Below are 12,368 nucleotides of genomic sequence, written 5' to 3' on the forward strand. Positions count from 1 at the left end.
AGGGCCTGGGTGCCGCCCATCCCTGAGCTGGCCACAAGGGATAGGACTGTGTCAGCTAGCCATTCTGTGCAGGCGCAGGCTGGCTCCTGGGAACACAGGCCCGTTGTGTGCAAGATGGGCAGATGTGTGGGGTGGCCAGTGCCACACAAGGAGGCCCAGTGCTCACACAGTGGGAGTCTGTAGGGACTCCTGGCCCTCACTCATCCTCCCAGGCAGCAGCAGGCAGACAGGGTGGCACCTCCCACCTTCCACCTCCCTTGGGCTTCCCACATGGATTTTCCTTGGAGAGGTGGCTATGGGTCACATCTGAGCAAAAGTGCAGTTAGGAGCACTTCAGAATCTCACTGTGTGCGGAATATCTGACCGACCCTAATATATGATATAGCTCTACTCTGAGGCTAAAGTATGGTATGGTCTGACCTCAGTGAAACTTGGGGTCCTGTATGTAGCAGGTAGAAAACCACAGAGTGATGGGGCAGGGGAGGGAGGGAGAGGAGGGAATCCTGGCCCGAGAACATTCTTCTATCACCCTGGGACATCAGGAGTGGGAGCAGCTCCTCTCAGGCAAAGGTGATCCCTCCTGGCTCTCAGGTCTACCATCCTGGAGATACCTCAGGGAAGGACAACCCCAAGATCAGGATGGAAACCCGGATGGGGTATCTGGATGCTTATCACACCCTGAGTCCTGTCTGACTCCTCAGAAAGCCAAGAAGAGCCATTTCCATCCAGCTGAGTGAAGAGGAAGTCTGCACCAGGGGATCCCAGTGATACAGGGGTCTCTATCGGGTTTTTTTTTTTTTAAGACAGGGTCTCACATGTAGCCCTGGCTGGTCACTGTACAGACCAAACTAGCTTTGAATTCACAAATTTACCCGTCTCTGCCTCTCAAGCAAACCACCAGGCTTGGCCCCATCTCCCTACTTCTGCACAAGGCAGACGAGGCCCTCTCAGTCAGCGAGGAAACAGGGCAATTACAAACTCCATGACAACTGTAAGATGCCGAGAAACTGCTAGGGGACATGACAGAGGGTAGGCAGGGGTCAGATCTTAGCGTATGGGTCACTCTAAGAAATGCAGCAAGTCCCCACCTATGCCCCAGGAGCCACCAGTCGCTGATGGGTTCTGCATCTGATTCCACCCATTGCCAGCACCAGGAAGGACTGACCTCAGAGGGGCAGAGGCCAGGAGGGCCATGGAAGGACAAACGTCTCACAGCTAGAAGACAGCCCCGACAGCACAGCCACGCTCGAGAACCCACGTATGCCGCGGGGCCAGTAACATAATGATTCCACCCATTTTCTTAGTTAATCTTATGCCAAGTGCTTGGCCAGGGCTCCTCACCAGGTCTTCAGGAGAAACCCTAGAAGTGGGCAGCTAAGGACACTGAGGCTTTGTGAGTAAGCCACTCCCCCAGGTCATAGAAACAAAGCACTGTGTCACCTCTCCAGGCCTGAACCATCGCAACAGGACCCTCACGTGACTGTGTGCTGTGATCTCATGGGAAGAGCAGCATGGAAGGGCAGAATGTCTGCCCACTGTCCCTCAGCTACAAGCGGTTGGCGGGACTCACTCCCAGGTTCCTGGTTCTGGAGAATGACCTAGGCAGCCTCTCTGGTTCTCTGAAGGGACAGTTCAGGAAGAAGCATCCATGTAGGTGTCTTTTTAGCCTACACTAAAATCAAACTTACCAGGGTCCCCAAACACAGAGGACCTGGACTAACAACAAATCAGAACATGGATTCTGGCCTGTGGAGTGTTGGAAGTCATGGGTTATAAGGGCTAGGCTGGGTCCAGTCCCCAGTCTCATGCCTTAGTGCTGGACTCCTGACGCTGAACCTGGCCTTCACCTCCCTACCTTGGATCCCCATAGCAGCTTCAATCTTACATCCAGGTTGGACCTCCAAAAAGACTTAACCAAAGCCTAGGGGAGCCCCTGTCCATGTCCTCAGGGTGTACCTGTCCTGCTTATCCACAACTCCATTCTTCTGTCTCAGACAAAAAACAAAAAACCAAACCTTAGGAAGGATGACTGGACCAGGTCAAATGAAGCCGCTAACTCCTGAGAAGACCAGAGCTGCCTGCCAACAGCCCTGGACCATGACCTACAAGGGTCCCCAGCAGGCATCCTGAGGGTCCTGTTTCAGCAGAGGGACTGGGGGAGACAGGAGACACTTCCTACACGAGCACAGGGGTGAGAGGTGGGCTGTGTGTTCAGTGATGTCCCACCAGCTCTAAGGCCCCATGAAAGGGGGCTCAGGGCTGTGGACATCCAGCACATGGAGGAGCAAGGAGGCCATGAGGCCCTCAGACAACGCTCAGTGTCAGCACTGTGTTCTGCACCCACAGCCCCACAGCCCAGGGGGCACAGAGTCAGCGTGGACTGGATCTACCGCTTTCTTTCCTGGGAGCCCACACACCCAAGGCAGGAGGCCCTGTCCACCCAGTTCCTCCACGGTGAGCTGCAGTGCCTCAGCTGGTACCCCAACACACCGGCAGACACCACTTCAGACCCTTCCTGATTTAGCTTCCCCAGCTGTGAGGCAGAAGCGAAGACATGTCAGCTCTAGACAAGAGCTCCATCCCCAGCAAACAGAAGGAAAACCCAATCACCACACAGCACCTGTCAAACCATCTCTAGGATTGTCCCCACACTGCTTTCTGCTCCTCAGAGAACCAGCCCTCCCATCACAGCGCTGAGCCTCTCGGCAGCCTGTCCACAGCTACCCTGACTAAAGCAGCTACCTGTAGCTGTAAGATATCCTAGATTTTCTTCTTGAGACAGTCCATGACTGGCCTGGAACTCAGAGATCCACCTGCCTCTACCTGGCATTAAAGGTGTGCATCCCCACGCCTGGCTGTGTCCAGGTTAGTTTCATTAAGACCATTTGTCTGCTGAAATTGTCTGCTTAGATGACTACTTACATCCTGTCTCCAACTCCATGAACACACAGGTACCCGACTCCCATCCATGAGTTTCACACTCAAAGATTCGACCAAATACCAATTAAAATATTCAAGGAGAAAAATCTGCATTTGGACTGCCCACACACAGGTCTTGTCCTCATAAGTCCCTGAGCAATAGAGGACAACAGGTCATGTATATGCAACTGATACTGTATCAGGTACACGATTTAAATTATGTACATTTATACAACGGACTTGATCATCTGAGGATTCTGGTTTGTCTGTTTGTTTTGAGACAGGGTCTCACAATGTAGCCCTGGCTAGCTTAGAACTCACTATGTAGACCAGGCTGGCCTGGAACTCACAGAGATCTGCCTCATGAATGCTGGGATTAAAGATGTATGTCTCCAGGTCCCTCAGATCCTGGTATTTTCAGAGGTCCTGTACCTAATTCCCTAGACCAGTGGTTCTCAACCTATGGGTCGCAAGCCCTTTGAGGGGTCACATATCAGATATCCTGTATATCAGATATTTGCATTACAATCAATTACAGTAGCAAAATTACAGTTATGAAGTAGCAATGAAAATAATTTTACGGTGGGGGGGCAGCACAACATGAGGAACTGTATTAAAGGGTCGAAGTATTAGGAAGGCTGAGAACCACCGCTCTAGACACTGAGGATAAGGGCGTGTCTTCCAGCCCAGCATCTCCAGGGCAGTCAATAAGTCTCTGCGGACATGTGTAGAGGGAGCACTTGCAGCACAAGAGTGCTTCAGACCTAAGCACGCCTACTTCAAGGCAGCGTCTTTCTTCATAATAACTGAGCCGCTAGAGTTAATTATTAAGATAGCTATTAAACAATTTCTATTTTTAAAATCATCCCTGAAATGAATCAACTTAAGCCTCCTTGTGCGTATCACGAGGCTTACCAGCAGCAGTTGGCAGGGACAGGCAGGTTCCTCCAAGAGCCCAGGCTCGGGGCTGTTGGCAGGGCGGAGAGTTACTTTGCTCTGTGAGTGCAAAGCCTGGCTTGGAGGACAGAGTGCTCTCATTCAAACACTTCTGCTACCTCAAAGGCCATTGATGACCATGAACACAGGAGTTCTGTAGCTGAGGACGCTAAGCTGGGGCCGCATGCAAAGCCGCAGAGAGGCCAAAGCCGGATCACTTCAGCAGACAGGAAGTCAGCAGCGACTGGCCCTGGTTCATTCAACTGCATCTCGCTCCACTCCAGTCTCCGGGCCCTTTGGTCCCAGCCTCCACCACTCCACCATTCAAGAAATGCAAACATTATTCTATGACCGTCACACCTCAAAGGACGGCATGAAAGCCCAGGGAAAGAATCTGCCCTTTGGTCACTACTGACAAATTCATGGCCCAATCCGCTGCCACCCCAGCTCCAGACTTTGTGGGTGGAACACAGGGCAGAAAGGCATGGCCCTGAGTCACACCTCTGCTGGGCCAGAATCTGGATGGACAGGACATCTAGGGAGGCACTGGTGATGTCATCACGAACCTGACTGTCCAACAAGCCAGAGGACTGACTCAGCCCAGGCAGACAAACCTATTGCAGTTTGAGTCTTATGTTTACTTAGCAAGAAGAGAAAAAATTCCCACCGGGACTAATGTCCTCCTCCGTGGGCTCATTCAATCCAGTATGGTGCTGTGGGCCATGCCGAGCAGGACCAGGCTTGCCTGTTCCCAAGGCTGTCCTTCTTGAAGTGTGGTGTAGCCCTGTGGAGGACACACGGCCCTCGCTTGTGGATCGTGGGTACAGCGGTGGGTGTATCTGAACGGCAGCTGACCCTAGATGGACACACACCCAGCCCCACTTCTTCCTGCTCTGCAAGTTAACTGTCATATGTCCACGTCACTGAATTTGCTCAGTGACCCAACCTCCAGAAGCCAATGAAAACAGCCAAATCTATAGTACAGAGCAGGAAAGGAAGACATAGTTAATGTGGCCACATTGGGAAAGGATCCAGTGACCTCCTCAAGACCACATTCAGTCAGACTGAAGTTCAAATAGAGGGCCAGGGTCAGGATGCCCACCACTGACCCCCCACTGTCTGGGCTCCACTCTCATCTTGCAAGGTGATCTGACAAGTCCTTAGAACTGAAAATCTCCTCAGGAAATAAGTTCCCCTTCCTGCTCCCAGCCTTTTCCTTCTTCCAGCATGAGATTCCTGGGGAAATTCCGATTTCTCAGGGTTCATTGTCACCAGTCCAAGCTGAGAGGTGTGTCTCTCTAGAACAGCGTTTCTCAACATGTGGGTTGTGACCCCTTTGGGGCCGCATATCAGATATTTACACTAAGATTCATACTAGCAAAATTAGTTATGAAGTAACAATGAAAATAATTTTCTGGGGCTGGAGAGATGGCTCAGCAGTTAAGAACACTGGCTGCTCTTCCAGAGGTCCTGAGTTCAATTCCCAGCAACCAATGGTGGCTTACAACCATCTGTAATGAGGTCTGGTCCCCTCCTCTGGCCTACAGGCCTACATGTAGGCAGAACACTGTGTACATAAATAAATAAATCTTTATTTAAAGAAAGAAAGAAAGAAAGAAAGAAAGAAAGAGCGAGCCAGGCGGTAGCGATGCACACCTTTAATCCCAGTTCCAGGACAGGCTCCAAAGCTACAGAGAAACCCTGTCTCAAAAAAACCCAAAAAAAAAAAGGAAAGAAAATAATTTTCTGGTTGGGGTCACCACAACACAAGAAACAGTGTTAAAAGGGCCACAGCATCAGGAAGGTGGAGAAACACTGGTCTAGAGAATCTTGATTTCTGCCAGGCACGTACACAGGAGAACTAGACGACACCGTGCAGTATGCCATCAGAACCAGGAGGACACAGGAAAGCAAAGCTCGGGCAGAGAGAGACAGATGCTGTCACAGACAAAGTGAGATCAAGTGAGTGCTGAAATGGATAGAGGTTCCCGGGCAGAGGAGGGGGGCAGGCTGGCCAGGCAGCTCAGGTTAGCCAGCTGAGTTTCCCTGTCCCTTGCCAATCAGGTCTAAACCCCACAGGGCTTCCACTCACAGCGGCAGGGACCCAGCTGCTAGGATCAAGTGGCCGGCTGGGTTTCATTCACAGGCTCCTGTACAGCCAAGGCTGGACACTAGCCTCGGAGCTGGGTCAAAGAGGAGTCTCCTCCTCATTCAGAAGGGGGCAGGTTTGCAGGGAGTCCTGAGCTCCTCTACCCCAAACTCCCTGGAGTCCCTATGGTCTCCACATCACCGGAAGGATGGCTGGGCCTACGCTGGATAGTACACCACTCCTTCTTGAAAGATGGTGCCCAGAGCACCACGCTCCAGACACACTACCCAGCTCTGTTCCTTTGTCCAGAAGTCCGACCTGGTTGTCCCCTTCAGCTGGCTAAACTCAGGACATGAGGACACTTTTTATTTCCTTCAATTCTGCCGGCTTTCCTGCATACAATCTGCCAACACATTTGCTACACCCTGCACATACCCACAGCTACTCCATTGGGGCAGGGTTGTGTCATTATTACTGTCTTGAAAATGGGGAAACTAAGGCACAGAGCAGTGATGTGACAGAGCCAGGCCTGACCCAGGATCTTTTTTTAATCTGTCTGTCTGTCTACCTATCTAATGTACATATAGGATCTATCTAATGTAAATATGGGATCTATCTGTCTGTCTGTCTATCTACCTACCTATCTAATATGCATTGGTGTTTTGTCTGCATGCATAGCTGTATGTGGGTGTTGAATCCCCTACAACTGGAGTTACAGACAGTTGTGAGCTGGGAATTGAACCTGGGTCCTCTGCAGGAGCAGCAGTGCTCTTAACCACTGAGCCATCTCTCCAGCCCCCAACCCAGGTTCTTAACTTCTCGGTACACTTCCATAGCTAACACCCCTCCATTCCAGGAATGTACTAAGGTGACTTTTGCCCCTCCTACTGTATATCCCAATTCTGCAGGACAAGGTCAAGAAATGTAGTCGGTGTGCTCTTATCAGTGTGTCCCAGGGCACAGAAGCAAAGGTAAGAAGGTGAGGAACGGGCAGCCCTGTTCCACCCCAGCCTCACAACTGTCCCTTAGGGCAGCCTGGGAGTCAGCCCAGTCCACCTGGCTGCTGCCATGCTCTTTAAGGATGTAAAGTATCTGTGAGCCCAGTCTATTCTTCCCTGTAGGACAGGGGTCTTGACTTTTGTCTCCTCTCGCTTGGCCAGCTGTTGTGATATAGGCATACACCTTCTTCTGGGGACACAGCTCACTTCAGGCCTCAAGGCCTCAGCCAGCACCAATTATAACAGCTAGACAGAGCTGCAAGTTTCAGCTATACACCATGTGGTTAGGGATCTCCTTCAACTCCGGGGCTGGGTTCTTTTTTCTACTATTGTAAATATTCTGAGTGTGCAAACATGTAGTAACATGCTATAGTCACACGCCTCCCTACTTCTGCAGTGCTTGGAGCCATGCCTTGAGCTAGGAGCAGATCAGGGCTGAGTGACAGCCCTGAATGTGGCATGGGACCTGAACGGATCCCAGAACTGCTTTCAACCAATAGAAACTTAGAGCACGTTCCAAACACCTGCTCACCCCTGTGAGCTGCCTCTGGTAATTAGGTTCTGAGACTCACCTGGCTGAGGAAAATTCCGCACGATACCAAGGCCTGGGGGCTCTGCCCCCTGACCAAATCGCCCCCATCTGCCGTCACCGAGGCCTGGCTGCTCCTCACACCTGCAATGTCCACAGGCAGCTGCTGAATGCAGGGAGGGCTGGCTCCAGGGATGAGCAGAACAAGAAACACCCCATTCACACTTAACAGTGCACCAGTGTTGAGAGGGATTCATTCAGGATATGCTGGGTGAAGTCAAAGATACAACCCAAATTCACTTCACCTGCCCGTTAACTTGTCTAGAGGCCAGTAGGTGACCTAAACTGTAGCATTTGCCTGACCCTTCTTTTGTGTCTAACTCAGCAGGGCTGCTGTATCGCAGCTGCACCCAGAAGTCAGGACTTGTCAATTAAATGTCAATCTTTACAAGATTTTGGTCCCTGGGGGCTGCTGAGGGATGTCGCTGACCTGGAAAACCGAAGGTATGAACTATTTCCATCTGCTGCTGCCTCAGCACCTGGCTCCCCTGTGGGAACGCCTCAGCCCTCACCCTTTCACCTCTGGAGCCAGAGTTTCCCCGGACTTAACCCTGAACTATGATTAAAGGGTTTCTCTCATCCTGACCTGAGAAGAGGCCGCTCCCTTGGCCTCGGCTTCTGTATGCTGCGGGTAAATTCACGGCTCAGAGAAGCAAACCAAAGGGCAACTGTGTGTCCCACAGAGAGGAAAACACAATCATATTCGCAGCTTCTAGCTGCAGCGTGGGCCATGGTGTGCTTCAAAGATGACTTCTTTCTCAGAGGTCCCAGATTGTGAACTTTGGGGGTGGAGGGAGTGGAGAAGTCCATGTTCACGTTGCAGTGTGTATTGGTCCCTCCTGGCTGCTGTGACAAATCGCTACACTTTTAGTAAACAGCACTGAACAGCTTACAGTTCTGCAGTCCAGAAGTCTGAGATGTTTTCATAGCCCATGCACGGGCCTTCTACGTAAGGACAACTTTGAACTTTTAATCCTCTTTCTCCATCCCCAACCCCCAAATCCTGTGGTGACAGGCATGGACCACCATGATAGAGCTATGTGGTGCTGGGGCTAAAATTCAGGGGTTCGTGCGTGCTGGGCAAGCAGTCTATGCCCTGAACCACATTCCCTGCTCCTGGAATGGGTATCGCAGGGTTAAAAGGGTTGTGTTTCTTTCTGGAGGTTCTAGGGCAGAAATCTGTTCCTCGCCTTCTCCAGTTTATAAAGGATGGCATTATTCCCTAGCCATTGGCTCTTTCAAAGCCACACACAGCCAGCAGAGTTTAATCTCGTGTCACTGTGACCACCTGCCTCTCCCGCTTCCCTCATCTGCATTTAGGGACCCTTGCTACATAGGGCCCACCTGGTGACTCACAACACCCTCCTATCTCAAGATCAGTGGCTGAGCAACTTGGCTCCAACAACAATCTGAGTTACGCAAATAACACATTTAGTTAGACTGTGGTCATCTTTGCAGGGGCATGACTCAACCTACCACACAGTATCTCACAGTATACTCTTCCAGAAACACAGAACCAGCCCTGTCGTCTGTGGAAAAAGGAAAAAGCAGGCTCTGTAGTCAGGCAATTTGGTCCCCGCCCCCAGGATCACAGCCAAGAGACCAGGTCTACCCTGTCTACAAGTGTGTTCTATGATGTCACACGGTCTTTTTAAAGGTCTGGTTTCCAGAATACAGGTACAATGAGTTGCGTAGCATTTTATATTCAAAACATGACATTTTGAAAAGGGGTCTTATGGACAAAGGGATTAAAGCAAACTGTCTCTGGGACACGCCACTGAGGCCAGAAGCTCATAATTCAAGCACCAGCTGCCAAAAGGAAGGATGACTGCCTCCCTCTACACTCCTGAGAGGTAAACCACAGAGTTCTGTGCAAAACAGGGCGTGTCCTGTCCACAGAGCAAACATGTAAGCATTCCTCTTCCTCCTGGCCCCAGGAGCCCAAGAGGAGAGACTGATAGACTGCTGAGAATTTCAATGCTAAACTAGCTGCTCCATGGCTGCCACCCGCCACTGTCAATGTCAAGACAGGCCGTGTGTTCCAAAGGGAAGCAGGTCCCAGTACTGGATGTGCTATTTTCTATCCCAAAGGAGACACGGAAGCAGTAACCAGGGCTCTCTAGGCCTTTCCTGCAAAAGGCCTGGCCGACAGCTTGCTAGATATTTCTGGGAATGATCTAATTAAATATTAACTACTTATGAAACCTCGTTCTTACATCCCTCGCTAAGCCACTGTGAAGCCAGGCCCGGGGCTCCCTCTCGTCTATGAAAATGTTGCTCTGGAGTGGGTGAGCCCTATGACTCCTTAGTACAAAGTCATTCATGAGCAACCCTTTCAATTCCTCAAAAACTCAAGGAGGGCACACACGACGGCTCAGCAGGTAAAGGCGCTTGCGGATAAATCAGACAACCTGGATCTGAACACATAAGATGAAAGGAGAGAATGCCTGTACGCATCCCCTGACTTCCACTCACAGGCTGTCGCGCACGCACAAGAGATAAATGCAGTTAAGAGTTTTAAAAATGAACAAAGGAAGCAAAAAGAACCACCTGACTTACAAACCAGCCACCAAACTCATGTGGTCCTCTATCAGAGATTGTCCCTCTGACATTCAGGAAGGTTACCCTTGACATAATCATTTAAGCGGAAGATCAATCAACTTGACCTTTAAAATCCCATCTCCTCCCCCATCTCTTCCTGTAGCCACCAGAGCTTTCTCTGCACCTGCTCAAAAGCGGGAGAGGAATTCTAAAACTCATGGAACAGATCAAGCTCCTGACAACACCCAGATTCTCAGTGCCAACAGTCCATCTCCCTAGGCTCTGCAACTTTACTAGCACAATTAATTATGTATTAATGACTTCACATCAAACGCCATGTTTGTTTTTATGGTGGGTGACCCAGGCTGGACCAGATGGGGATCACATGGATAAATTAATCATTTGCAGCCAGGTTGGTACCAGCACTTGGCATGCACGGAGCACTCCCGTCCTGAAGTTTATTACTATCATTGTCTATCAGAGGCACAAAGGTTAGATCTCACGTTTTTCTCCTATTTCAAAACGAAACCGCTTGTGCTAACTCGTTTTGAAAGCAACCGCAGGAGTCCTTGCTCTCTGCTCTGGCCAAGGGGGAAGGAACTCTCCAGCGGCACCCACAAATGCAAATATCACCAACCTGCTTTAGACACAGGTGGGAGGAGTCTGGCTTCCTTCAGTGCTAAAGTTTAAATAGAAAATGCAGCCATTTCGATCTAGGCTGACTTAGTCTAGCAAATAATCAGTAGTGACCCCTCCCTCCGCGTCCCCTTGCGCGTCCACCCAAGACTTAGGAACAGGGCAGAGTTTGTAAATCAAAAAGCGGGGGACCAGACGTGGTGGTAGACGTCTACAATAGCAGCATTTGGGAGGTGGAAGCAGGGTGATCAGGAGTTCAAGGCTAGCGTGGACCACATGAGACCCTGACTTAAAAAAAAATAAAATAGACAAAGTAACCTGCACCCGTGGGTCCTAGAACCCAAAACCCATGCATGAATGAATGCGTACCAGGGCATTATTTAATTTTCCACGCCACCTTCTCAGGTCGGGCCCTCTCCTGGGAGAGGAGCGGCGCGTGGGAGCGCAGGAAGGAGCCTGGGAAGTTTCCGTCTGTCAGGCGCCAGTGTTTAACGAGGGGGTGGCAGCCTATTTATAAGTGGGCCCCCGCGCGGGCAAACAAGTCTGGCGACATACGTGAAACTTTTCACCCAGCAGATAATAAGATACTGTGCGACCGTGGAAACAGCTCGAGAGCAGAGAGAGCCGGGAGCTTCCCCGGGAAGGCGGCGGGGCGCTCAGGGCGCCCGGGGCCCCGCGCGGCCGTGCGCACCTGGGCCGCGTCCGCATCCCTGAAGCCCGGCCCCGGCAGCTGCGCGGCTTCCGGTCACCTGCGCCGCCCGCGCCGCGGAACCCACAACCGTCCGCGCAGGGCCGAGCGCGCCGAGGGCCCCCGCACCGCCGCCACCCGCCCTGCCCGCGTCCGCGCTCGCCTGTGTCTTGTCGAACTGCTCGCGCTCGGCCTCCAGGCTGTGGCCCGGCCTCCGGCTCAGCACCCGCGCCGGCACGTTCTTGATGCTGTTCATGTTGCCGCCGACCGTGTCCCGGCCCGGCTCCGCGCGAATGAGGCGTCACCGCCCGGCCCGAGCCTAGGCACCCGGAGGCCGCGCGCCGCGCCACGCGGGGAGGAGCCGCCGCCCCTCCCGCCAGCCACTCGGGCAGTCCAACCGGCGCCCCGCCCTCCCCGGCTCTGCACGCTCCGCCCCCGCCCCCTCCGGCCCCCCAGTACTCCTGGCGTGCCCCGCCCTCTGTATCCCCTGATCAACCATAGGACTCCGGGTAGCCCGGGCCCTGCACCCACCTTGGTCCCTTAGGACTCCTGGGACACCTTGCCCTGCACCCCTCTGTCACCCAGGACGTTCTGCCCTGCTGCTCTCTAGTCCCCCGGGACGCCCTACCCAGCACCCCTCCCTGAACCCCAAGACCCTGCACCTGCTTCGTCCCCCGGGACTCACTGGGAATGCCCTTTGCATATCTGTCCCCACCTCCTTGCACACCTCTAGCTCCCCAGACCTCCCCAACACACCCCGCCCCCTGACGGATCAAATGAAAGGACCAAAAACCTACTCTTTGCTTTATACCTTCTTCTGCCAAACCTTCGCCGCCCCCCCCCCCCCGCCCCCGTCTCCCTTTACAATAGCGGGGGTGGGGGGAACTGGAGCAAACTGGGTCTCCTTGTGTTCAGTCAGTAGCCACACCACCAGGCTTCTTTGTCTTTTTGGTTGAGCCCAGCCGTCTCTCC

At 52.4% G+C, this 12,368-nt stretch overlaps 1 protein-coding gene across 2 annotated transcripts in view; it reads right to left on the bottom strand.

The window, feature by feature from the left end:
* Hip1r (huntingtin interacting protein 1 related) overlaps positions 1–11,793 on the bottom strand; it is a 31,416-nt gene extending 19,623 nt beyond the window's left edge. For both annotated transcript variants that reach the window (XM_041648918.1, XM_041648917.1), the window contains exon 1: positions 11,560–11,793. In XM_041648918.1, coding sequence (XP_041504852.1) covers positions 11,560–11,652 — 93 coding nt within the window. In that variant the 5' untranslated portion in view covers positions 11,653–11,793. The remainder of the gene's footprint in view (positions 1–11,559) is intronic.
* Positions 11,794–12,368: the final 575 nt, after the last annotated feature.

The sequence above is a fragment of the Microtus oregoni genome, unplaced genomic scaffold (assembly GCF_018167655.1).
Source record: "Microtus oregoni isolate MIOR12 unplaced genomic scaffold, Mior012 000003F_ref0000135, whole genome shotgun sequence".
Taxonomy (NCBI): domain Eukaryota; kingdom Metazoa; phylum Chordata; class Mammalia; order Rodentia; family Cricetidae; genus Microtus; species Microtus oregoni.